At 46.0% G+C, this 24,066-nt stretch overlaps 1 protein-coding gene and 1 long non-coding RNA gene across 5 annotated transcripts in view; one reads left to right on the top strand and one right to left on the bottom strand.

Annotated features, from left to right (window-relative positions):
• Window positions 1-6,784: 6,784 nt before the first annotated feature.
• LOC115599210 lies at window positions 6,785-8,085 on the bottom strand. The gene is made up of 2 exons (XR_003988214.1): window positions 8,024-8,085; window positions 6,785-7,095 (listed from the first exon to the last, which is right to left on the bottom strand). It is a non-coding gene; the product is annotated as an uncharacterized LOC115599210 (long non-coding RNA).
• Window positions 8,086-9,589: 1,504 nt separating this feature from the next.
• Window positions 9,590-24,066, top strand: part of MORC2 (MORC family CW-type zinc finger 2) — a 38,943-nt gene continuing 24,466 nt past the window's right edge. Inside the window, exons 1-5 of one of the 4 annotated variants that reach the window (XM_030460450.1) lie at window positions 9,590-9,711; window positions 16,435-16,488; window positions 18,085-18,119; window positions 20,130-20,198; window positions 22,942-23,032. In XM_030460450.1, coding sequence (XP_030316310.1) covers window positions 9,644-9,711; window positions 16,435-16,488; window positions 18,085-18,119; window positions 20,130-20,198; window positions 22,942-23,032 — 317 coding nt within the window. In that variant the 5' untranslated portion in view covers window positions 9,590-9,643. Of the gene's footprint in view, window positions 9,712-16,434; window positions 16,489-18,084; window positions 18,120-20,129; window positions 20,199-22,941; window positions 23,033-24,066 lie in introns of those variants that run through there. The other 3 variants (XM_030460451.1, XM_030460452.1, XM_030460453.1) reach the window with 3 other exon arrangements.

The raw sequence follows: 24,066 nt of genomic DNA, 5'->3' as shown, positions 1-24,066 counted from the left end.
ACCCCTGGCTACCAAAAGCAGCTGGATATGTTCAGGGAGGAGTGGGAGGAGGAGGAGATGGACTTCACTGTGCTGTTTGCCCACGGCAATCACATGTGCAGCCTATCACTGCCACTCCTCTGTGTGCCGACACCAGGGCAGCTCCCATCCAGCACTGTGCTATTATACACAATGACATCATGGAGGCTGAGTTTTGGGGCTCTCAGACTCACTTCCCAGGACACACCCCAGCTCCTGAACAGAGTAGAAGCTCCTCCGACTCCCTGGGTCTGCAGAAACAGTAGGGCTCTGTGCCTCCTCCTCCCCTCCCTCTTAGGGATTGCACCCTTGGGTGTACAGATGTGCCAAGATCTTCCTGGACAGCAGGTCCCTGGGCGCCACATGGCAGGGTTAGTGCTGACACTGTGATTAAGACAAGCCACAGCAGCAGGACCTGGGGGTGGGAGCACCCCACAGGACAGCATAACAAGGTCCCACTTCTGGGACCACACTGCCTGAGTGGGAGCAATGCTGTTGTTGGTACAGAGGACCACAGTTGTCATTCCTGGCTGGCACATATGGGAGCTAGTGTGAAGAGAGCATGCACCACTTCTCTGTGAGCTGGAAGCTGCTTGTGACAAGTGTGGACCTCCAGGGCTGGATCTCTGTTGTGTCTCTACTTGCACATAAGAAGTGAGTGGGCAGGTTTGTCCATCTGTCTCCAGGCTCTGGTCTGTCTGCTCACACTGCCCACAGCAATGTGAGTGCCTTGGCTGAAGGCAGGGTGTGTGTGACAGGCGGCTGCATCGTGCTGCAGTGAGGTACACGAGCACTGGTGCACATCACACATCTCACTGTGCCAGGGGCTGGACTGCCCAGGTCAAACTGCAGACAGCAACAAAGTACTGGCGAATGCCCAAGGTTTCAGCTTGCACAGAGCACACACCTGCGCTCCTTGATGGGAACCTCTGGTACAAGGGAGATCCTGTGCTGCACGTGCACATGCTGGGTCAGGCACCATACCCCCTCTGCCTCCTTCATGCACACCCTGGTCCCATTCACATCCTCCCGTGGGGGCTGCAACACTGGGCACTGAGCTGCTGCCCCACCACAGCATTGGCTTGCAGGGGTTAAATGCCAGATGACTGAAAGCATTGCCTGCATTTTTCCCTCTTCTCACCTTTGGCCCTTGTTATGCCTGGAGTCCCCCAGGGATCCTGTGAAGCAAGTACAGCCTGTCCTGCTCCCCGCCCAGCCAAAGAAGCCAGGGAAGGGCAGAGCAGGACCCTGCAGACCTCTCTGCCAGTGTCTGCCAGCACTACATACACCATAGGAGCCTGGCTCTGCCCCTGCTGCAGGGCCTCCAACACTTTCTGGTCCTCCCTGGGGACCTCTTGACCATAAATCCACTTTGCCTCTGCCCCTAGGAAGAAGACAGAAACATCATCAGTACCCAGTGCTGCAGCCCAGGGATGGATGACAGTGCTGCACCATGTCCTGCAGTGCAGGACACAGCTGCAGGCAGGACACCACAGCTGGGAACAGAGGAACCTTGGAGGCAGAGGCTGGAGTGGAGCTGGCAGCTGCTCAGGACACAGACCCTGAGGCTGCAGCCTGCACTCTGGCAGTGGGGCTGGAGAACTGGAGTGCTTGAGAATGGTCAGGGGTTGGGTGTCAGCATAGCCAGGACTGACAGGGCTGCCAGCCTGTGAGGGAGTGGGCACTGCCTTTCCCTGCTGTAGGTCTGCCCACAGCATGCTTGCCAAGTACATGGTCTCTGTCCTGGATGCACAGCTGCCCAGTGCCCTCAGAGGCACACTGCAGCCTTGCTCCCTGCATTGCTGGCATCTGAGCCTGCTCCAGAGCTACCACCCTGCAGAGCCAGTGCTTCCCCTTCCAGCCTGCGCAGACCCCCAAATGGCACTTGTCAGCCCTCATTCCTCCAAGGGGTTGTAACCCTCCCAAAGTACAGAGTCATTAGAGGCACTGACCCACAGGGTTTCACCCTGCTGTGCTTTCATCTAGAGCAGGGACTCAGGCCTGGGGAGTCAGCAGCTCCAGGCCACCTCAGAAGCCCCACTTGGAGCTGAAGAGCAAGACCTCGGTGCTTTCAGACCAGAGGGAAGCTCCAGCTCCATCTCAGCTCTGGGAGCTTGCACTAGGCCCTGGCTGTGTGTGATGGGGCCTGGGGCTGTTTCAGTATTTCCACAGGAAAGGATATTTCTAAGACATGACCAGTCCCTCCCTTACACAGTTCCATCCCCCAGCCCCCTGCCTTGCTAATTTCTTTGTCACACTGAGCTAACACAGCTGGTTTTCCCTTTTTGGGATACCTCTAGAGTCCATAAATCACAATGCTGGTATCTACTGTGGCTAAACTGCCCTAAAAAATGGCTTCATTCACAAACTGTGTCAAGTACAGGATGACTCTTCTTGCATAAATGGGTTCAGGGAAGGTCCTTGGCATCACCTGGACTACAGTATAGAAACACACAAGTGGCACTGCTGTGCCACAGGCAAGGTCAAACAGTCCTGGGCAGAGGTGGTCAAGCCCCCTGGACTTCCCAGGTTCTCTTTGCAACCTCGTGCCAAGGCAAACAGGGGACTTTTTCCAGAGCAGCTAAACTGCTCATGAAGGATGAAGAACCAATCCCAGGGCTACTCCTACCCCAGAGGTCCTGCACAACCCACCAGTACAAGCAGGCTGACCCAATGAAGGGCACACTCTCTTCTCCAGGACTGGGTGGTTGGGGACCTTCTCCAGGACTGGGTGCTCCTGTGAACAGGCCCAAAGGGGCTGCAGGCAGGTGCAAAGCCAAAGCAGGTCCTCCTGTGCCTCATCACTCAGGGGCTGCTCCTCCATGGGCCCCTGGCAAAGTAAAAACAACATCACAGGCACCAGCACCACATTGGTTCAAGAAATGTGGCAGCTGCAATGTTATGGAAAGCCTGTCAGACACCAGTCCTGGTATTTGCTAATAAGTCAAATCATGTGCTGACAGGGAGCTGTCAGGTGTGCTGCACCCAGTGGGTCACATCCTGCCAGTCAGTGCAAGGCTTGGGTGTGTGTCACATCCCTGAGCCACCAGTTGGTGATGGCTGACCAGAACTATCACATCCTTATGGACCAAAAGGATGAGCCTTGCTCTGCAGCTCAGAGCATCATCTCTGATGATGGCTTTGATTGCTTCAGCCCTTGTCCCAGCCACAGGCCCTTCTGTCTCATTTGTCATGTGAACTATTTCAAGACCAGGCTCTTTTCTGATCATATTTTCTTATATTCACTTGATTCTCCACTGGGACAGTCACAAGAAATTAGGAAAACTTGGTAAAATATTTCTAAGTGCATTCATGCTCTTTGGGTCTGCTCCTCTCCAGGAGCTCAGTGCTGTGTCATCTTGCACTGCCTGAGACTTGTGGGCTGTGGGGTGACATTTCTTGTCAACGCTGTATCTTCTGTGTGCAAAACACCAAGTGTTTTCCTAGTTGTAATACATCTCACTAACTACCATTCTTTTCCATTATTTTTATAGTTGTTTGTAGACTTCTCTCTGGTACATAGCCAGCTTGACTACTTCTTCTGTTCCTTCTCTTGTTTTGAATAACTCAAATATGAAAGGTGTAGGTTGGAGACCATCTCTGCAGAGAGCCGTAGTCTTATGCCAGGGTTGGCTTTGTTTCCTCTTGTCTGGTCTAGACAGTTTATATACGAAAGAACTAAACAGCTGCCTGGTCAGAAGCCTTCCCTGCCCATCTGTGACTGCCAAGTCTTGCACTGGAGTCTTAATCCTCATTGGTATGTCTAGTCTGCTGCAAGCAGGCTGACCTAGGTTCCATTACAATGCCCTGTCCACATACACAAATATTGCTAGCACATCATTTGGCATTTTATATGTTGTCCCCAATTCATGTTGGAGATGGAAGATTAATTTATCCACTGCAAAGTCAGTATGAACTGGTTTGTCCTTATCCCACAGCAAATGCTCCCATGAGCACTCCCTGTTGCTCTGCTGGCTTCCTGGGTCCCTATGAAGAGCTTTTCCATTTTAAACTGGGGTCGTCTACAGCTCTGGCTCACGTGAAGGTCACAGACCAGCACTGTACTCCCTGTGACTCAGTTACAGCTGGTGGTTGCACCCCAGTCCAACAAGAAATCCTGTGCTTCACTGATTGCTGAGCTGCTCTAGTTATCTGGGCTGCAGACATGCACCCCAGTTCTTCACTGCTACTACACTGAGCATGGCTGGACACAGCTGCCAGTGCCCCCATGGCACTGTAGCCAACTGCATGTGTGCCTGCTGAGCTGGTGACATGGACACTGGCTGCAGAGTGCTTCCAGTGGCACCAGACCTGGCCGTGCTGCCAGAGCTTGGACCCTGTCCTGGCTGGGCCCCCTGGTCTCCCTGTTCTTCAGCCAGTATCTTCTGTGTCTCAGGCACTCTTCACTCTTTCACTCTGCCCAGAAGGGTAATGCTTCTCTGTCCTCTTTCACCACACCACAGGGACAGAAGAGCAGATGCCTCCTGTGGTGTTGTGCAGTCTCTCTGGCCTTTCAGCTCTGCCCCCATCATCATCTGAAAATCCAGCATTGAGAGCTGTTGTTACCTGCAACAAAGACTGCAATAGACTCCTTTTAAGGAAGTTACTGGAGGTGACTTTGAAGTAATTAAAAAATTTATTTTCCATCCACAGCAAAGGATCAAGAAGGGTTTCTCTGGCATTGGGCAGATGAGCAACTAACCTCACTGCCTTCCCAGCATCACATGCCCCACAGCACCCTCTGCCTGGTGGCTCTCTTGACCATGAAACCAGCACACAGCAAAGCCCTGGGTATAGGGTGGGATGTTTCTCCACAACAAGAACCATGAAGTGTGCCTGAAACCCTTCCAGCATTATAAACCCAGCAACGCCTTTGCCAAACCAGGGGAAAGGCAAGGCCCTCCACAGGCAACTGTTCCTTGTTTTTCAGGAGCTCTGAGACTGTGTGGCCACTCTTGCAAGGGCACCTTGTTCCTGGTGCCCCTTCCCTGCACAGTCAATGCAGGTGGGACAGAGAGGCTCAGTTTTTGCCCCCAACTGTCCCATCCTCTTCTCACACGCACTGTTCCCATCTTCCTCTTTCTCAGTGCAAAAGTCTGTCAGATGAAAAGCTTTTTTTCAGCTTTAACCATGGATAAATTGTCCTTTCTCCCCCTTCCTATGACATTGGTTGGATTAAAGCCTTAGTCACATGTAAACACACAGCAGAGGGGGGAAGCCCTCATCATGCCCAGAGCCTGAACCATGTAATCAGCAAAGAATCCAATCTCTGCAACTGAAGGAAGTAGTGTCTTAGAACATAATATTTAGATTCTGCAGAATATTGGCCAATTACAATATTTTTCTTCAAGTAAAACATTTAGAAGAACACTGAAATAAATATTTGAGAACATGATATACCAAAGCACTGAGTCATTCCTGATGCAGAAGTTTTCCTTAATTTTTCAGGCAGCTTCCCCATGTAGGGTTTGGCATTTGGATGGCTTCAGGTGGCACTGAGGTGCACTGACAGGTCCTGTTGCCTGTGTCCCTGATGCTTGGAAATGGTGGAGCTCCTCCTAGCAAGGGTCACCTCCCAGTCTGAACCAAATGCTGCAGAATCTCTGGTGGGGTCTGTGAGGAAATGTACAATTCAAAAAGATGCTGAGAGCAGCAGCTTGGGGCAGGGTGTGCAGATAGCTCTCCCCAGGATGTGGGAGGAGAGGGCACTTCATGATGCTCCTCCTTCCTCTCCAGGTCGTTAGCACAGGACACAGCCAGACTCCATGAAGAAGTGGACCTCAGGATGTACTGAGCAAGAATGGTGTCATCTCCACACACTCTCCAAATTGGATGCTATCGGGATTACAGGATTGCTGAGGTCTGGTCACTAGCACATGAGATGATCAAGTATGCTGATAAAGCTTTTCCTGAGTTGCTTTCTCTTAATGAAAATAGTTGTGTCTGGATGAGGCCACAGTAGGAAGTAACTTCAAGGTGAAGTTTCTGAAAAAAATGTCATTGTCCCACAGCTGCTTACCCTCCCCCCTCTTCCTGATAACATCCACGTTTCCTGAAAGTCCCTGCTTAGGCTGGGGACAGCCTCTGGAGCTGTGCACCAACACAGTGCTGACTGGAAGCTTTTTGCTATGGTCTGATGCTGTGGTACCTTTTGCTCTTCACACCTTCTCTTGCCTTCAATGCTTCCAACTGTCAGACTAAGCAGGTTCCTGCAAACTATCCCATGGCACAGAAGACATTATGCATCTCCTCATTCTCTTCCACCAAAGCAGCCAAGCCCACCTACTCTTATCAATTTCACTAACACACAAGGGCAGTCTAGGGTTCTGGTGTACCTTGTACTTGCCTGTATCTAAATTTAGAGATGAACCCTTTCAGAGATGACATTTGGTAGTATTCACAGCACACACTAGAGGAGCAGTTATCTATTATCAGTCACCACTGAGAGAGGTTTTAATGGGAAGAATCTGTAGAACCTTTCTCCCTCCATAGCACTCACCAAGCATGTTCTGTACCAGATGTGGTCATACGGCTTTTTGCCTCTTCATTTGTATCACAGCTCAGTGTACTCAGATGCTATTTCTAAGACAGATCCACACATAAGACCTCACAAGCTTTTCACTACACTGTTTTTTTTTTTGGTTTGGTTGCTTACAAGTTGGCCAAACTGAAATTACTAGAGCTGCCCATCCATCAGGCTGGTCTGAAAAGACACTCTGAACTGAACCAAAACCCACAAGTAACACAGTCCACACATTTCAAATAATGAGACAAAGAGAACTATTTATTCATGGAAAAAAAATCTGCTAGTTAGTGACTTTGTTAAGAAGCCTGCATGTTGGTAGAGGTGACTAAAAATGTCATACAGAGCTTAGAAAGAAGGAAGCCCCAAGGTTTGCATCCTTTTCAGCACCCCTGTGGAAACGTAGGCTAAACTGTACATGTCTGACGAAAGATCAATTCACGCCATTCATTCCTCTTCCAAGTCTGTCAGCTCAGTTCTTGTAAGATGCCACCATCATTCCTCTTCTACTGGCTTCTCATGGGTTCCTTCACATCATTCTCACACAGCAGTTTCTGTCTTATGTCCAAGGTGCAGGCAGCAGCAGGCAGGAGGGCAGGCATGCCAGCACAGACCCAGGGAAATGGTGCAGGTAGCAGATGGAAAAAAGAAATGAAGTTGCCTGCTCTAATCAGTGTAACAGAGATCTACAACTATTTAAACTAAGTTTAGAGAGTTTCTAAGACAGAAGTGTTGCCCCCAGAGAGGAAAAATGTGAGTTTGCAGTGTGAAGACTTCCATCTCAGAAGCACTGGTGAACTCAGCAGATTGCGTCAGCGGTGTGGAAGCAAAGAGAGCATTTCATCTCTGTCCACTGACTGGTTTCCACCAAATAGCTCTTCTGTGGCCAACTGTAGAACTGTGCTGAGATCCAAAGGTAAATTAATTTAATTACTCCTTGGAATAGTGTCTGGCAGCTCAGAGGGCCAGTGAACAATGATATAATCCTTTCAAGACTTGGGCAAGAAAGACCAAAGAGCAGCAGTCAGAAACATTTCTGAAACCTACATCAGAACAACTATGGAAACTGTAAGAATAAAATTTTCGTTTCAACAGAAGATGTAGAATTCAACACCACCAAATGGTGGGATGGAAAAGAGTAATTTCCTGCCTGGGACTAGCCAAATAAAATGGAACTGCAATGTACTGGTCTTCTCCCAAGAGCCAGATGGAAAGGACTGGCATTCAGCCAACCAGTCCTAGTAACAGGTCAGATCCCACAAGAGCAACAGGAAGGTGTCCAGCTGCTACATTCCAGAGCACTGCAGTACTCTGTTGATGTTTCCAACCTCTCCAGTGGCAGGAAAAAGAACACTGGTTCTCCCCCAAAAGGCAAGATAAGACAAATTTCCTGTTAGGAAAATAGAGAGCACCCAAAGTACCGAAGAGTGCAAGGCTGACGAGAAGCACAAGTTCGGGTTGATGCTCCTTAGGATCATGTACCTGCATAGTTGCTTTGCCCTTATGTTGATGGGATTGATATTGACATCTGCTTCCAATATTGAGTGCAAGACGATGAAATAAGAGCTGAGCACAATAGATAACCTTTAGTCTTTAAAAGACTCAAGTAGATACATTATATTCTGTCATAAACCTAATGACACATAAACACAGCTGCTGCCAGTAATTTCCCAAATTCTTTCCTTTCCAGCTTTAATGTTCTGTTGTGCATAGCCAGTCAGAGACAAGGCCTAAAAGAGTTGCCACACACATGCGTGTTGGCTTGCAGGAGTCTTTAGATCTGAACATGTTGAACTGAGGATGAACCTCAGTGCTGTGCTGAGAAGTGAAGTCCTCAGGTCAAAGCTCTGGCTTGCATGCCACTGGGGACACATTTCACACACAAAATGGGAGGCAAGCAACTCAAATATGAAGCTCGGATTTTAGCCATTTGCCCATCATGATTATTATATGATTAAATTTAACTTTCTACCACAAAGCTCAGATACACCACATCAGTAATTCCTTCAGATTTTGGGTCATTAAAGATTCCTGTTATCCGAGATGCAGGAGAGGTACCCATTCTGTTTAAAGTCCATTTCAGAAAGAGAATTTAGTATGTTTTTCCACTAAGCAACTCAAGTGCTCGGCAAAGTATTTCCGGCCTTCAGGATTCCCGGGTCCAGCCTGTGGTTTGGCAGAGGGAAAAGCGTGCACAGGATACAAGGCACCAGCCCCGCTGTGCTCGATCCCACTGAATTTCAAGATTAATCGAAGACACGGGACTTAAGGTTTTATAAAACCCTCTCTGTTCTCCACAATGACTTCCCGGACCTTTCCCCGCTGTCGGCACTGCCGGCCGCAGGACTCAGGCAGCTGCTCTCCGGGTCTCTCCATCGCGCCATATCCCGTTCACAGGACCGCTGCGGGGGACGGGAAGGTTCCTCCCGCTCCTCCCCGGTGCCCAAGTTTTACCGTCAGCTGGGTCGCGCTACCCTCGCTCGCCGCAGCCGCCTCCTGGCTCTGAGGGGTTGCGCAAAGCCCGTGCTCCCCGCACCTCTTCCCGCCGGCTCTTGCGGAAGCGGGACCGCATCGTTCCAGCGGGCTTGCCTCAAGCTGTGAGGCTTGGGTGCTGCTGCGGTTGTCCGGCGGACCCGGCGGACCCGGCGGACCCAGCGGCGGACCCAGCGGCGGACCCAGCGGCGGACCCAGCGGCGGACCCAGCGGCGCCCCCGCTCCCGCTCCCGCTCCCGCTCCCGCTCCCGCCCCCGCCCCCGCTCCCGCTCCCGCTGCCGCCGCCGCCGCTCGGGCCGCGCTGGGAGGGGCCGGTGGAGGTTGACGTAAGGGATGACGCAAGTGATGACGCGTGAGGCCGCGGGGCGGGGTTTGCGCGCGCCGCAGACACCCGCTGCCTCCCGCCTCTCGCCGCCCGACAGCGTCCGTCACGCGGCCGCGGAGAAGCCGCAGCGCCCCGCGCCATCGCTCTGCTGTCACGTGACCCCGCCCCACCAATGGGCGCCGCGCGGCCGGGGCTGGAACCGCGGGGCGGGGGCGGGAGCGGGGGCGGCTGCGGCTGCGGGGCCCGTCCGCCATCGCGGCGCAGACAAAGCGGCGGCCGCTGCTATGGCCCTGGCCAATTACAGCATCCTGAACCGGGCCCAGCTCACCTTCGAGTACCTGCACACCAACTCGTGAGTACCGCGCCGCCGGGGCGGTGGCCGCTGGGCAGGGCCACGGCGGGACGGTGCCTGGGTGCCCGCGGCAGCGCCCGCACCCGCCCCTGGGCCGCGGGGCCGGCAGGTGAGTATGGGGGGACCCGGGCGAGGCCGCGGCGGCCCGGCAGGACAGACCAATCCCCCGCCCCGCGTCGAGCCCGGCCCGGGAGCTTCGTGGGTTGCTGCCGGCCCCGATCGCTTTTTGTGCGGGCTGGTAACTGCGTGAGAGGCGAGGCCTGGAGGGGCTCACGGGAAGAGCAGGGTGCAGCCTCCCGGCCAGCCCGGGCCTTTCGGCCGCGGCTCTCTGGGGGAGCACGTGTGATGGCCGTAGCGTCTGTCATCCATCCGCAGCACGTCCTCACATCGGTGCCCTAATATACTGTGCAGGTGTGGTTCAAGCAGAATATGACGTTCTTCTGACGAGCTTTTTGAAGCTGCTGTGGCTTTTGTACGTAACTGATGAATCCTCTAAAATAAAATCGTACCCAGAAGGGGCAAAGTTCTTTAAAATGGGTTACTTCTAAGTGTATGTCTAGAAAATGGGAAGTGTCACCGAGAAAAGGTGCTTAGCAAGGATGAGCACCCATCCGAGAACTGCCTATTGCACGTAAACCTTGTAGTGCCATGTACACAACAGTTTTAAAAGAAAGACCTTGGGTTCAGTTGGGATAGTTAATTTTCACAAAGGACTGGGAAGGGACACAGCCAGGGTAACTGACCCCAACCAGCCAAGTGGATGGCAGTATATAAACTGGGGTAATTGGCAGGGGGAAAAAGAGAGATTGCAGCTCTAGGAATGGGCTGCTCATCAGGTTTCAGGTGGTGAAATGCACTGTGCATCACTGGCTTCAAATATTCTTTTATTAGTATTATTGTTACTGTTTCTTCTCGTGTTTAACTATTAAACTGTTCATGTCTCAACCCACAAGTTTCTCCTTTTTTCTTCTGATACTCCTCACCACCCCACTGGGGCAGGGAGGGTGGATTCAGTGAGCAGCCATGTGGTGCTAAGTTACCAGCTGGCCCTAAAGCACAAAAGCTTGTTCTGGCCAAATGACCTGGAAGAACAACATGAACCACATTGGGCGTTTCTTCATTTTGATCAGCTGGTCACCGGCATAAGGTTATCTTCTAATGTTTTGTGGAAGAGTTGACCCTTACCCTTACCATCATAGAAGAAGAAATAAAGTGCAGGTTTATCGCTTTGCTTTCTCTTTTCAATGTGTGAAGGGCAGCAGTGGTCTGCAGCAGCCTGAAGACTTCTGATACACAGAAACACAGGCAACTTGATTTCGAAGTGGATCTGACTCATTCTGTTGGCAACACAAGATATGTCTGCAAGATGAACCAAGACAAATCTCGCTTAGATATGCCAAGAGCATTATGAATGAGCCACTGCTTTTCATGATGAGGGAAGTTAACCGGTTTTGTACAAGAAAAGAAACCTAGTAACAGCCTGGTATCCTCCTGGGGTCTGTGTCTCTCTGGCTTGGCTGGAAGCCACTGCATGTGGAGTGAACTGAAGTGCCGGAAGACGATAGACAATACTGAATCATGCTTCTGTTGCTGTTGTTGATTTGAGAAATTCTAATGTCCAGCTGCAGAAAACAAATGTTTTTACAGATAAGAAGACTGTATGGCAGAGCTCTGTCAGCAGCCTGTGTTTGCCTGCAGGACACCAGAACTTTGGCTGACTTCATAAGAAGATGTCTGTGCTGTAGAAAAGGCTGATGTGTTCTTGCTTCACTGAAGTATTGAATATTAAAGCTTCTTCATGTTGCCACCATGCTTTCTGTTCTGCTGATGATCAGCTTCTGGTGTGCTACATGTCTGCAGTACATAAGTACATTGAAATGTTTAGGAGGAGCTGCAAGCTAATGCATATGAATAAGAGCCTTTTGAGATTATGGGAATCAGCACATAAGCCAAGTCCTTCCCTTGCCAAATGGCAATGGAAAAAATGGAAGTAGTTTTTAAAAGCAAAAAAACCCAAACAACAAACAAAAATCCACAACCCAAATAAACAACTCCCCAGCTCCCCTGAAAAAAAGTGAGGGGGAGGAAAACAAATGAAAACCAACCCAAGAACAGTGTGTAACTTTGATAATGGAGACAATATCTTGTCTTTTTGTCTGTCCTCTCTTGCTGAGGAAAACCATACCATCTCAGAAAAGTTTCATTTCAGTGCTAAAGATGTTCTGGTAGTCATGGAGGGAGAAGTTCTTTAAATTCCAGTTAAAAATCAGCCATCTATCTGGTGAGGTGCAGAAGGTATCTGATTTTTTTTTTTCTTCATCCTTTTGCGAGACTTTCTGTAGGAAAAGTTTTAGTATGTCTCATGCAGAGTACTTGGTCTGAAATACTTTCCAGAAGCCTGTTTATCAGTCCCTGAACTTGAGGACTTTTGGTAGATCTTTTTGGTAGCTTCTTAGTGCTCCCATGTCTGTGGCACATTTCACAGCATGTACCTCAATTACTTGAGTTGCCATTTTTAAAAACTAAAACACCTCTGTTCTTTTTCAAAAGCTTTTCCTGACGTCTAGTTGAGACTTATTTGCAGGGCCTGTAGTGATAGGACAAAGGGTTATGACTGTCTAAAATAGGAAGAAGTTTTTCAGGTTGCTCAGAGCTGTGGTGGATTCCTTAATCCCTGGAAACATTCAGTCCGAGCAATAGAATCTAGTTGAAGATGTCCCTGCTTGCTGCAGGGGGTAGGAGTAGATGGACTTAAAAGTCCATTCCAGCCCAAACTATTTTACATTTTGATGTGAAAGTTCTTTTAGATCCTAGAAAGGAAATCACTGTTTCAGCATGTGAAAATTACCCCTCCGTGGGTTTTATGACTTCCCAGAGCCACCTGTTTCCCTTGACATTCTTCCTTAAAAATCAAATGCTGCTACTTTTAAGGTACTTCAGATCCATTCAGTCTCAAAAAGACATCTGAGCCCAACCAACTTTTTCCATTTTTCAGATTTTGGATATTTGTAATGCAAAATTGAAGGAGTTTGTTAATTGAACAGACGAAATTGTCTTCTGATGGTAGGTAGGATTTAGTTTGTGATTGAACTTGACTATTTTCTGTGACTAGAATTGTCTCATTCAATACAGCTGGAGTGGAAGGAGGTCACTCAGATAGAAAGACTTCTATCTTTCTATCTGGCCAGGGGAATACTAGTAATAACAGACCAGTAACATCTTCCCACTCCCCAGGCTCTTCCATTTCTTCTTGTGCATGTTTTATGTTCTGGCCTGAAATGGAGTACAGTACCATCAGGATAGCTCTTGCCTCTGGTGCAGATGCCAAACATCTTCCCAGACATGTCCAAAACAAAAAAAAAGTTTTATATCTTTTGTGGGAAAACAGTCTGCGGAGGCTTAAGGATTCCATGTGCACATCACTATGATTGTATGAAATCGTTTATTAACAACTTGCACTCACATATAGAGAAGTCTTGTTTACACCATCTTATCATGGAGGTGGCTTTGTATTCCAATTACACATATCATTCTCACGGAAAGATTCTTCTCACATAATTGTTTTCCTCTTCTGTTGCCAGTTAAGTTATCTCTTTCCCATTAGCTCATTCTCAGAAAGCCTCTAACTAGGCCTCAATAACCATTAACCCAATGTGGCCTAAATTGAAGTCAGGATTGCTCACAACCTGTACATTTCTGAACTGTTTCCCCAACAGTCTTTCATTAATGATTAGTTACTTCTCTGACTTTGCAGCATCAACTTTGCAGCCCCAACTGTGTTTAAACATCGATGATCCTCTAGGACTGCCCACAAAATAAGGTTTTATTCCTTTGGAGTCTTACTGCAAGCAGTTGGTTTGGGAGGTGTTTGAAATTGGTCGTATTCTACATAGTTGTTTGACTTGACCTTTTGTAACTCAGGTTTCGATAAATTGGGAGCAGTTGTCTTCTCTGTTGTGTTCCCTGTCAAGCCTGCACTCCTTCATGGAGCTATCTGGAATGAAAGTTGGAAGCTGTCTTCCAAGCTGCCTTCCAAGAAGGAAGGTCTAAGCCAGTCTGTTTCTGCCAAGATAATTTTTTGCTAAGATCCCCCCAATTTCATGTGTCATTTAGTTAGTTGTATACTAGTAATAGTTGTATTTACTGTGCCTCTATTGATGCCCATCTAGCTCACACTTAGGTGTTTCCATGTTATGTGCAAGCTCTTGATCACTCCATTGTGCCAGCAGTTTGCCTCATGGTTTTCAAATTCATGTTGCGAGTAGAATAATCCCAGTTTTTTCTTAAAGATGGGGGAAAATTGTCATCAGTTGATAACAGTGTATGTTAAGTATTTCAGGGATTGCAAGACCATGTTTATTTGGGTTTTTTTTAAGCTGAGTTCATTGAATCAGGCCAAAGCAATTCATGTGGCTTTAATTAGATATTGGCAAGGTAAGTGTTGAGATTAATACTCTGAATAGAAGATATTTATAGTGCATATATATTTTTGGTAGTGATAAAGAGCTGGAGTGGATTTCACTTGCTTACAGCAAGGTTTCACTTTGGCTGTCAGCACAAGAAATTCCAGTGTTGGTAGATTCAGGATCAAGTTGAGTATTGGGTCAAGCTATGTGGAAGTCATGCTTTCTCTTGCCTCTCTTCATATCATCTACAGCTACATTTTCAGCTATTTTGTTCCAATATCTTTCTTTGGAAATCCCTTTTTAAAATATTATTTGCATCTTTTCTTACTTAGAAGCATTCTTTAATTGCAGATTAAAAGCTGCTAGTGAAACATAGTTAGTGGTGCCAAAGCATCCATTTGCTGCTGGGTTTTTCCTGACATTGGTTACTTCCTAAATAAACTTCTGGAATGTTGATTTGTGGAGCTGAGTAAGTACTTGTAAAGTTAAGGAAGCACTTCAAGTCTGTGGACAGGAAATCCTGGTCAAAGGAAAGAATACAAAGTTTGAGCTTCTGTGGAAGCTTTCTGATTGGAAAAATAGCCTTCAAAACACCGTTGTATTCTGTCTTTTGCCTCTGCGTGGACAAATGGGAGCTTGCAGAGATGGAAATCTCTGTTCTTGTGGCTCTGGTGATGACTTTGAAAGCTGAGGTGTTTTCCTCTGACTGGAGCTACATTGATAGAGTAGGCATCATGACACTGAAGATGGATATGAAAGTTGATTTTGGATTATTAGCATCATGGACAGCTATATATTTTGTGGGGGAAGTACCTGTGGATCTGTTCTTTGAAAGCTGAAAATATGAATTACTTTTTGCTTGCCTTGTTGGCCTTTTTGTGTAGCAGTGGAAGCAGGCTGTATGTGAAGAGGTTTCCTGCAAACTGAAACATGTAGATAGAAACAGTTTCTGAGGATGTCTCTTCACTGAGCATCCTACAGGAGCAACAGTTTCTAGCAACTGTTTCTCCAAGTCCTGTAGTTGCTATTAATATTGGAGTTCATGTGGCTTATCTACATTTAAAAGTGTTATATTCTGAAGATAGATTGTGAAGTTGGGCAGTCAGTGGACACATTACATTAATGTTGGCAGACAATGCCTTGTAATAATTTTATTAGGTTTTCTCTTTAGGTATTTTCCCCATCTATCTTCTCTCAAGGTTAAGGGTGCTGGTTATAAAAGTTAAGAGGCCAGAAATTAAACATGGCTTTTGAGATTGTGCAGGAGTGGCCCATGAATAGATGATTTTAGCATTGAGCTTGGAAGGTGGTGGTGTGGTACCATCATGGCAGAAGACTGTCTTTCTCTTGGCTAGGAGCAGTTGCAGCTACTGAAAGTCTCCCAGGATCTGGAAGCTTCTTCCTGACAGAAATAACTTCTGCAAAGTGAATATGTGCATGGGGAAGGTGGACCTTACGCATAATCCTCATCTGTCTGTGTTTTACATATAGGCAGTGTTTACTTGCCATGAAGAGACCTGGCAATGTGGTGAATAATTAAGGAGTCTGTAGAAGGCCACAACAATGATCCAAGGACTGGAGCACCTCTGCTTTGAGGAGAGACTGAGAGAGTTGGAGTTGTTCAGCCTGGAGAAGAGAAGGCTCCAGGGAGACCAAACTGTGGCTTTTCAACACTTAAAGGAACCCTAGAAGAGATGTGGACAGACTTTTTAGCAGGGCCTGCAATAAGAGGATTAGGTGTCATGGTTGTAAACTAAAAAAGGGCAGATACAGACTAGATGGAAGGAAGAAATTTTTTATGGTGAGGATGGTGAAACAAGACCTAGGTTGCCCAGGGAGGTGGTGGATGCCCCATCCTGGAAACATTTGGTGTCAGGTAGGACAGAGCTCTGAGCAACATGGTCTAGTTGAAGATGTCCTACTTGCTGCAAGGGGAGCTTGGACTAGATGGGTTTAAATGCCCTTTCCAACCCAAACCATTCTATGATGTATATTAATTGTTGACTGGCTCATAGGCTGGTTCCCTACCTCAATAATTTTCTCTATTGTTGAGGTAAACTGTATGTTTACCATACAGTGGTTTTTTAGACTATACTGAGCAGTGGTTTGTTGAATCAGAGTCTTCACAGGGTAGTCTGTCTGCTGCATCTCTGCCTCTGAAAGTAAAAAGCTAATTTCTAGTCTGCTGTCAGTGGCTGGAGATATTGGTGTTACAGACATACAATTGGATTTGTCTAAAACGTGTTTGAGTTTCTTGTTTATTCGAAGGTCTCATTTTAAGTGTCAGTGTAACTCTGCTGATTCTGTTTCATTGCAGAACTACCCATGAGTTTTTATTCGGTGCCCTTGCTGAACTTGTAGATAATGCCAGGTATGTACTTGAGACTGCCTGATTCCTAAGGTAAATTTAGTTAAGATTTCATTAGTCTGTCTGTTTGCTTATCTTGAGCAATTTTGACTTGTAGTAGACCATGAAAATATATAGTAGAAGTCTCTGCTGTAGTTTAATATGAATGTTACCCTTGGTCATCTTATACTACTATGTCTACCCCCTAAAGAAAAAAACAGGGGAAAAAAAAAGTATTACTTCTTAAAAAGTAAGTTTGGATGAATCATAGCATAGAATAACACAGATTAGAGAGGAAATAATTAAAAGACAGGGGGTAGATTTAAGGAAAAAATGTCTGCCTTTTTGTTTAAAGAAATTTGTACAATAGTAATTATTAGAGCTGGGATTCTCAAGATACTCAGATAATCCTTGGATCTTCGTATCCTAAGCATGGTGGTAGGATGAAAATGAAATTAGGAGTGGGATATTGAAAAAAAGACCAAAACCAATTAGAACAACTGTGACACTTGAGAGGAGACTTGGTATTTGGAAATCATGGGGTTTAGGCCACAATTACCATGTTTCCATTCAGGAATCCAGGCAATTGCTGCATCCCAGGCATTGCAGAGTTATTTTTCTGAGCTATTTTCTGAGAATACAAAATATTCTGATGTGGCATTGTGGAAATATTTTGAGATCATCTTCTGTCAAGCATGAATTGTCACACTATGCTGTTTGTAATGCGAGGAGCTGAAACTGGAAGCTTTCTGTATAGGAAGAATTCTGTGAAGGCAATCAGCCCTGTGCCTGTGCACTGTTGCTGTTTTCACTTTTGCTACAACGTAATTAAATGTGGCATCTTTGAGATGAATGGGTGGTTTTCTCTTCAACTTTGTTTCTCCTCTGGCAAAAGAGAGGTTGGTCTTCTAGTGAGGAGGCAGTTGTACTTGGCTGGAGATCCAAAGGACAGTGATTTTGGTGTTTGGGAAGTAGGGTTTTATTACAGCACTACAGTTGCATTCTTATGATCAGCAAACCAAGGGTATGTGATGGTCTACATGGAAAAAAGTTGAAACTGGTCTTGAGGAGAGAACTCTAGTGCTTTATGTGCTCCATTTTCAAATACAAGGATGCACAGTGTATGAAGGGTTTCACTTAAATATTTGTGAGGCCTTAAAAGGCACTGGTCTGGGCAGGGTCCCTGTTTGGAGGCACCAACTCAAGCTGCAACAAACTGAATCTGTGACAAACTATTCTTCCCAGCTGAGGGTTAGGACTGGATCCAGCTGCACCCAGACTCCTCTCTGAGAAGGAGTTTAGAAAGCAAAGGAGTCCAGTGTGAACCATATGGCTCAGCAGTAGGGTCATCCTGGACTGTTAATCCCTTTTTGGTGAAAAGCCAGTAATGCTATTACTAGGTTCAATTTTGTGGCAGCAGCAGCATGTTCTGGAGTTAGGGTTCAAGTAGGCAAAGACTAGAATATATCTGTCAACTTGTCTGCTAGTACTTGGCTGTTAGGCCTTTGTGGACTGTGATCTGTGCAGCCAGTTGATTTTGGAAATTACTGCATGTACCTGGATTTTCACTTCGTTTCTATTTGAGCTTTGAATACTGATTGTGATTTTATTGCTTTGTAGAGATGCAGATGCCACACGAATAGACATTTACACTGGTAAGTCACTGCTGTTGCTTCCTTGCATGTTGGCAGCTAAGCCAGTAGTTAACTTAAGGCTGCAAATGCATATTGTACTTAGTAGTATAAGAGTGAGGGTGTTTATGCCCATTACTGCGTTCAGTTTTGCACCCCCCTCCAAGTCCTGCCCTACCAGGACATTAAGGGGATGGAGCATGTCCAGAGAAGGACAGGGGAGCTGGAGAGGGGGTTGGGACACAAGTCTGACCAGAAGCAGCTGAAGGACCTGAGGTATTCAGCCTGGAGCAAAGGAGGCTGAAGGGAGACTTTCTCCCTCTCTAGTTCTCTACAACTCCCTGAGAGGAGGTTGGAGCCAGGGAGTGTTGATCTCTTCTGCCAAGGAACAAATGATAGAAAAAGAGGAAAGGTCCTCAAGTTGTGCCAGAGGAGGTTTAGATTGGAGGTTGGGAACAATTTCTTCACTGTGGTGGTTTTGTAAACCTGCTCCAACATGACCCTACCCATGGCTGCAGTTCCTCCAGGGGTGTTCCTACCTGCTCTCTTGCGGCCTTATCCATGGCCACACACTTTGAAGTGTCCCAAGATGACCTCATGCACAATCACTGATGCTTCAGGGTGTACGTGCTGCAGCATAGACTTATCCACCACCACAGATGCTTCAAGATGTGCCTTCTGCAGCATGGACTTACCCTTGGGTCACAATCCCTTCAGAGGTATATCTGCTGCAGCACAGACATAGCCACAGCCGTGGTTGCTTCGAGGTGTACCTGCTCTGGCATGATCTTATCCATGGGCACAGGGCAATCAGCATTATAACAAACAGTAAATGCAAAAAGCAGGCTGCTAGCTAATAGATAAACAGAAACAACAGCTAAAAATTTGTGTAGCACAATGCATTCAAGTCTGACATTATCTCAAAACCTTTGAGCCCCTTGTAGGTGCCCAAAAGAACTGTTGTGGTCTAACCCCAGACAGCATCTAATTCTCATGCGGCCACTCACTCCTTGCCCCACAGAGGGATGGGGGAAACAATCGGAAGAGTAAAACTGAGAAAACTTGGAGGTTGAGATAGAGATGATATAATAAGTACAGCAAGCAAAACCAAAGACAGAATTCATCCACTGCTTTCCCTCAGGGGCAGGTGTGTAATCCCCAGGAACCCACAGCGCCCCATCACGCCTGCTGCTTACTTGAGAAGAGAAAGACCATAAAGCTGAGTGTTCCCCCAGCCTCTTTTCCCCCTGTTTTCATAGCTGAGTGCGAAGTCCTATTGTCTGGAATGTCCCTGGGGTCAGCTGGGGTCAGCTGTCCCAGTGTCTTGTCCCTTCCCAGCTGTCTGTGTTCCCCCAGCCCACTGGTGGGGTGTGAGGAGCAGGAAAGGCTGTGTAAGCACTGCTCAGCAGGAATTAAAACATCTCTGCCTTGAAAACAACACTGTTTTTCAGCACATCCTCATGCCAGCTACTATGAAGAAAATTAACTCTATCCTAGCTAAAGGGTTGTGAGGCACTGGAACAGGCTGCTCAGGGAAGTGCTTGGGTCACCAGGCCTGGAGGTATTTAAAGATGTGGTGCTGAAGGACAAGGCTTAGTGACTGACATTGCACTATTAGGTTTACTGTTGGACTCTCATCTTTTCCAACCTAAGCACGAGTCTGTGATTCTACCATTTATCCTGTGCACCAGTGCCTATTATCTTTCAAAAAGTTGTGTCTTTGCAAATAACTCGGGCAAGCACATAGATCAGCCTCCAGCTGAGGTCAGGTAAAGTGAGTAGTTATTGGTGCTGGATGCTTAAAATCTCACTTTTAGACTGTACTCTTGTACTGTATATTTACTTAGAGTGTAAAGTGCAGGATAAGTTTTTAATTATTCTGTAACAAAAATCTGGTGCTTTTGCTTAGACCTGAACCATACTGGGGTCGTGAAAGTCCTATTTGTTGTTTTACTTCTGTCATGAACCCCGATTCTGTTTTATGGCACTTTTACCTTTTGCCTGTGGGAGTAATGAATAATTCTTCTCTTGTAGAGCAACGGGAAGACCTACGAGGTGGATTCATGCTGTGTTTTTTGGATGATGGAACAGGAATGGATTCAAGTAAGTCACAGGAAGTTAAATTTCCATTTTCAAATAGGTTTCATGTGATGGCTTAAGCTGAATTAGCATCTTGGTTCTGTTGAAAGGGGCATGTTTCATGCCTGGAGGTGTTGTTCCTGCCTCTGCACTGGCTCTTTCATACAGTATTATATATCAAACTGTTCACCTCTTCAGTTGCAGAAAACTAATCTGGCCAAAAGAAAACTGTTTTGCTGCATTATAGAGTTGAGTCAGTATTCCCACAAAGCTGGCACATACAACATTGGAACACTCACACATTTATACATTGTAAATGAACATATTTAGCATATTCGTTGTTCACGAGGTTTTTACTGGTGCTTACAATCCCTTATCTTAAAGCTGATTGATGTAGGGTACCCTTGTCTTCTTAAAAGGTACATTTTTAAAAAATTTTATTGTGCAAGAGTGGGGTCTTCAAGGAGAGGTGAGTATCTTAACTTTTGGAAATCAGGTTTTCATATTATAATTAATCAAGCTCACCTAAAGCATACATTTTTAGCTGATTCATGTGGGACGGCCAAGCTTCTTGGGCAACTGGTTCAGAGAAATTTCTGGTACCTTGTTTCACATCTGTATGTTCTTTCTATCCCATTGTCTTGTTTGTGCCAGCCAGCATGCCTGCTGTAACAGCCTCTCTGCCATTCAGGTGTATGCTGTTACTGACCTGGAGGATCAACAGTCAGGAACTAAACATCTCCATCCCTCAGTTCTTCATCCCTGAAGCTTCTTATTAGGAAGCTTTTCATCTGTGCCCTTGATTCCTTTTCTTGGGCTTTGAAGATCAGTCTGCCACCTTGAATAAGTTCCTTTGCATTGTTTTTTCTCTTCTCTCTTTGGCATAGATCATGTCACCCTCTTTTTGTTGCCAGGGAGTTTATTGTTTGTTTTTTTGTTTTCTGTTTGTTTCGTTTTTTTAAATCTAGTACTGTGAGACACCACAAAATCAAAACAGTGTGACTAAAATAGCCTTAAGTGAAATTCTCTTCAGAGCCTTGAATCAAAAAAGCTGGAAAAAAAATTCATTTCTATCTTAATTTGTGGGAGGAGGCGAAGATTAAATCTCTCCCAGAGATAACAAGCCTGGAGCAGAGACATGCTCCCTTGCTCTCAAGAAGTCCCCTCTGCTCAGCATCATCTTCAACCCTCTGCCCAGAAAGAATTTTTACAGCATGTTCTTGGACATCCAGCACTGACTAATATACCATATGGTCTCCTCTTCTGAGTGAGGAAATGCTTTGGACAATTACTCTTTTCCCTCTTCAGGCTTCTTGAGGTTTTGTTTATAATAGTTCTTGATACAACTTTTTGTATAGCAAGAGTTCTAGTAGCCCTCTTTTCTTAGAATATTCCCTATCACCTTTTCTGACCAGGTTGTAAAACTAACACAGTAATAAAAGTAATAATAATAACACTATCATATCTCCAAATAAGAAATAATCTAATGTTTTCTTTGTTTGCCCAGAAAATACTATAGTATACTGAAGGAAAGGAAGAGGTGCTCTCATCCAGTCGAAAACTGGTTTTGAAATAGTTATGGACCTCCATTATGAACATACTAAATTGAGGCAGTGAGGTGCTTGCATAGTTCTTCTGTATTTTCACCTTGTAATTTGTGTCTTTAAATATGAGTGACATTTCAATGGAAAATGGAATTCTGACACCCAGTTAGTGATTCCATGTTAGACCAACTGTGCTAATACTAAACCTCTTACTGTAAAAACCCAGTGGATCTGGGTAAGTCTCGTGTATGCTTAAGCCCAGCTTGTCCAGGGGCTCAGACTCCTGGCTGAGTGACTGATGTTCCATGCTCCCTGACAGCTTGTGTATGCATTTGAGGGCTGCAATTGTTGTCAGCCTTCCTGTTAAGGTAGTTTGTGTTCCCTGTCTCTGGAATTGCGCTTCATTTCTCCCAGTAAACACCATGTGAAACAATTGCTATCTCTTGGGGGAAGGGAGAGGAATTGTTCCATCCTATGGATGATGTTAAAAGGTTTTGTCCCTTGAACAATAGAAAGGCTTGAGCTAAAAATGACAGCCTCTCAGCTGCAAAGATATCATATCCTTTCATTTTGTCCTGTGCTAATTAAATACTCTGTTAATTGCTGTGGTACTTGCTAGTACTGCCTTTTCACCCACAGCTGTCCTGCTGTCAGCCCTCCAGCAATCTGCTATGAAAATTAGCGTTTGTCTTATTAGTGCAATAATTAATCATAGTGTCATTCAACACCATGAAGAAAAAGTAATGTTTACCCTGAATTCAAGACCTATTTTGTAATACTGTTTATGCTTTAATGCCTGTGGTTTTGAGGGTGTGGTGTCAGCAGCACACAGAGTACAGCAGAGCTGCAGTGTCCAGGGTGCTGTTTGGTTCACTAGCATGTTGGTAACTGTGGTGGACACAAGAGATCATCTTGTGGACATTTTTTTTTTAAAGGAAACATCTTTGTGCAGCTTGCTCAGAGCACTGGGCTAGTCTGAAACTTGGAACTCTTTTTGTCAGCACAATGGCATCTATACAAAGCCTTTGATCATGTAAATGCCATCCAGCAATGTGTGCTTTATAGGTCTGTATGGTAGAACTTCAGGATGATATTTCATTGGGCTGACAGCCTCTTCCATGCTATAGTCCTTCTGTGCTACTAACAGCGATGAATAAGTTTTAGATAAAAGATACATGTGTGTGTATTAAAATAGACTTTTTGTTCCCTGTCTCTCATTCCAGATGAAGCTGCCAGTGTTATTCAGTTTGGTAAATCAGCCAAGCGATCACCTGAGTCAACCCAAATTGGGCAGTATGGGAATGGCTTGAAATCGTAGGTATAACAAAAGCCAGCCTCCTGAGACTGTGGAGGTTAGAGTTGATATAGTAAATGTGGTTTTGCTTGGAGATAAATAGATATATATAGTTTTGTAGGCAGAACCTCCATGAACATCTGCTGCCTTTTTTCAGTGGCAGAAAACCCAATCCAAAGCCAGTGTTGCTGTTTTGCCATTTTTTTTTGCATGATGCAGAGGATACAGAGGGGATAAAAAATGATAGAGCAGGAAACAAAACCTTAATATGCCTATGGCAGTCAGACAGCAAAATTGGAGCAAAATAGTGCTGCAACCTCTGGCTAGAAAAGTAGTCAGATGGACTTACATCTTTTCTTTTTATCTTAAACCAAACAAATGCAGAGAGAAGAAGGGAAGTGATGGAAGGAATGAGAGGAGTCATGGGATTAAGTGGCAGAGGAACAAAGGCAGAAAGGAAATCTTACTGGTTAGAGGGGATTTGCTAGGGAAGATGCAAGAGTTTGCTAGGATTGATGTCTTTGGGGAAGTTAAAGGGCTTTTATGGCTTACTCTGATTGACTATTCTGCCTTATGCTGTTCCATGTGGCTTGGTTGTGTGTATCCTCTTGGGGAAATCTGTGGAACTGTATTGGGGAAGGAAGGGAATGAAAAACGGGATGTATTGAATCTTGAGAGACTGTTGATCCAGCTGCAGTGCAGGACAGATTCTGCCTGTGCACTTCTAGGACAGATGACTGTCCTGTTCTTAACCTTGAGCAAGAGACATACTATATTACATCAGAGAAATGCAGACCGAAGCCTAAACATGTGAAAGGTGAGCTTTGGTATTGCATTAAGCTCATCTAAAGAGAACTGAACTGACAGAACACTTAATCCTTCTTTTGATGGAATGGTAATTTTTCTTTTAGGTTTTTTTTGTAAGTGAGGTAATAGAGTAAAAGAAAACATGGGAAGGCACTACTGGGGATAGAGGATTGGGGTGAAAAATGGGACTGTCCCTTTTTATGACAGCTAGCTGCTAAGCTGCATTAACTAAAGTGTCAGTCAGTCT

This window comes from Calypte anna, chromosome 15 (genome assembly GCF_003957555.1).
Source record: "Calypte anna isolate BGI_N300 chromosome 15, bCalAnn1_v1.p, whole genome shotgun sequence".
Lineage (NCBI taxonomy): Eukaryota > Metazoa > Chordata > Aves > Apodiformes > Trochilidae > Calypte > Calypte anna.
Note: the sequence above shows the minus strand (reverse complement) of the source record. Positions and strands in the feature narration are given on the sequence as shown.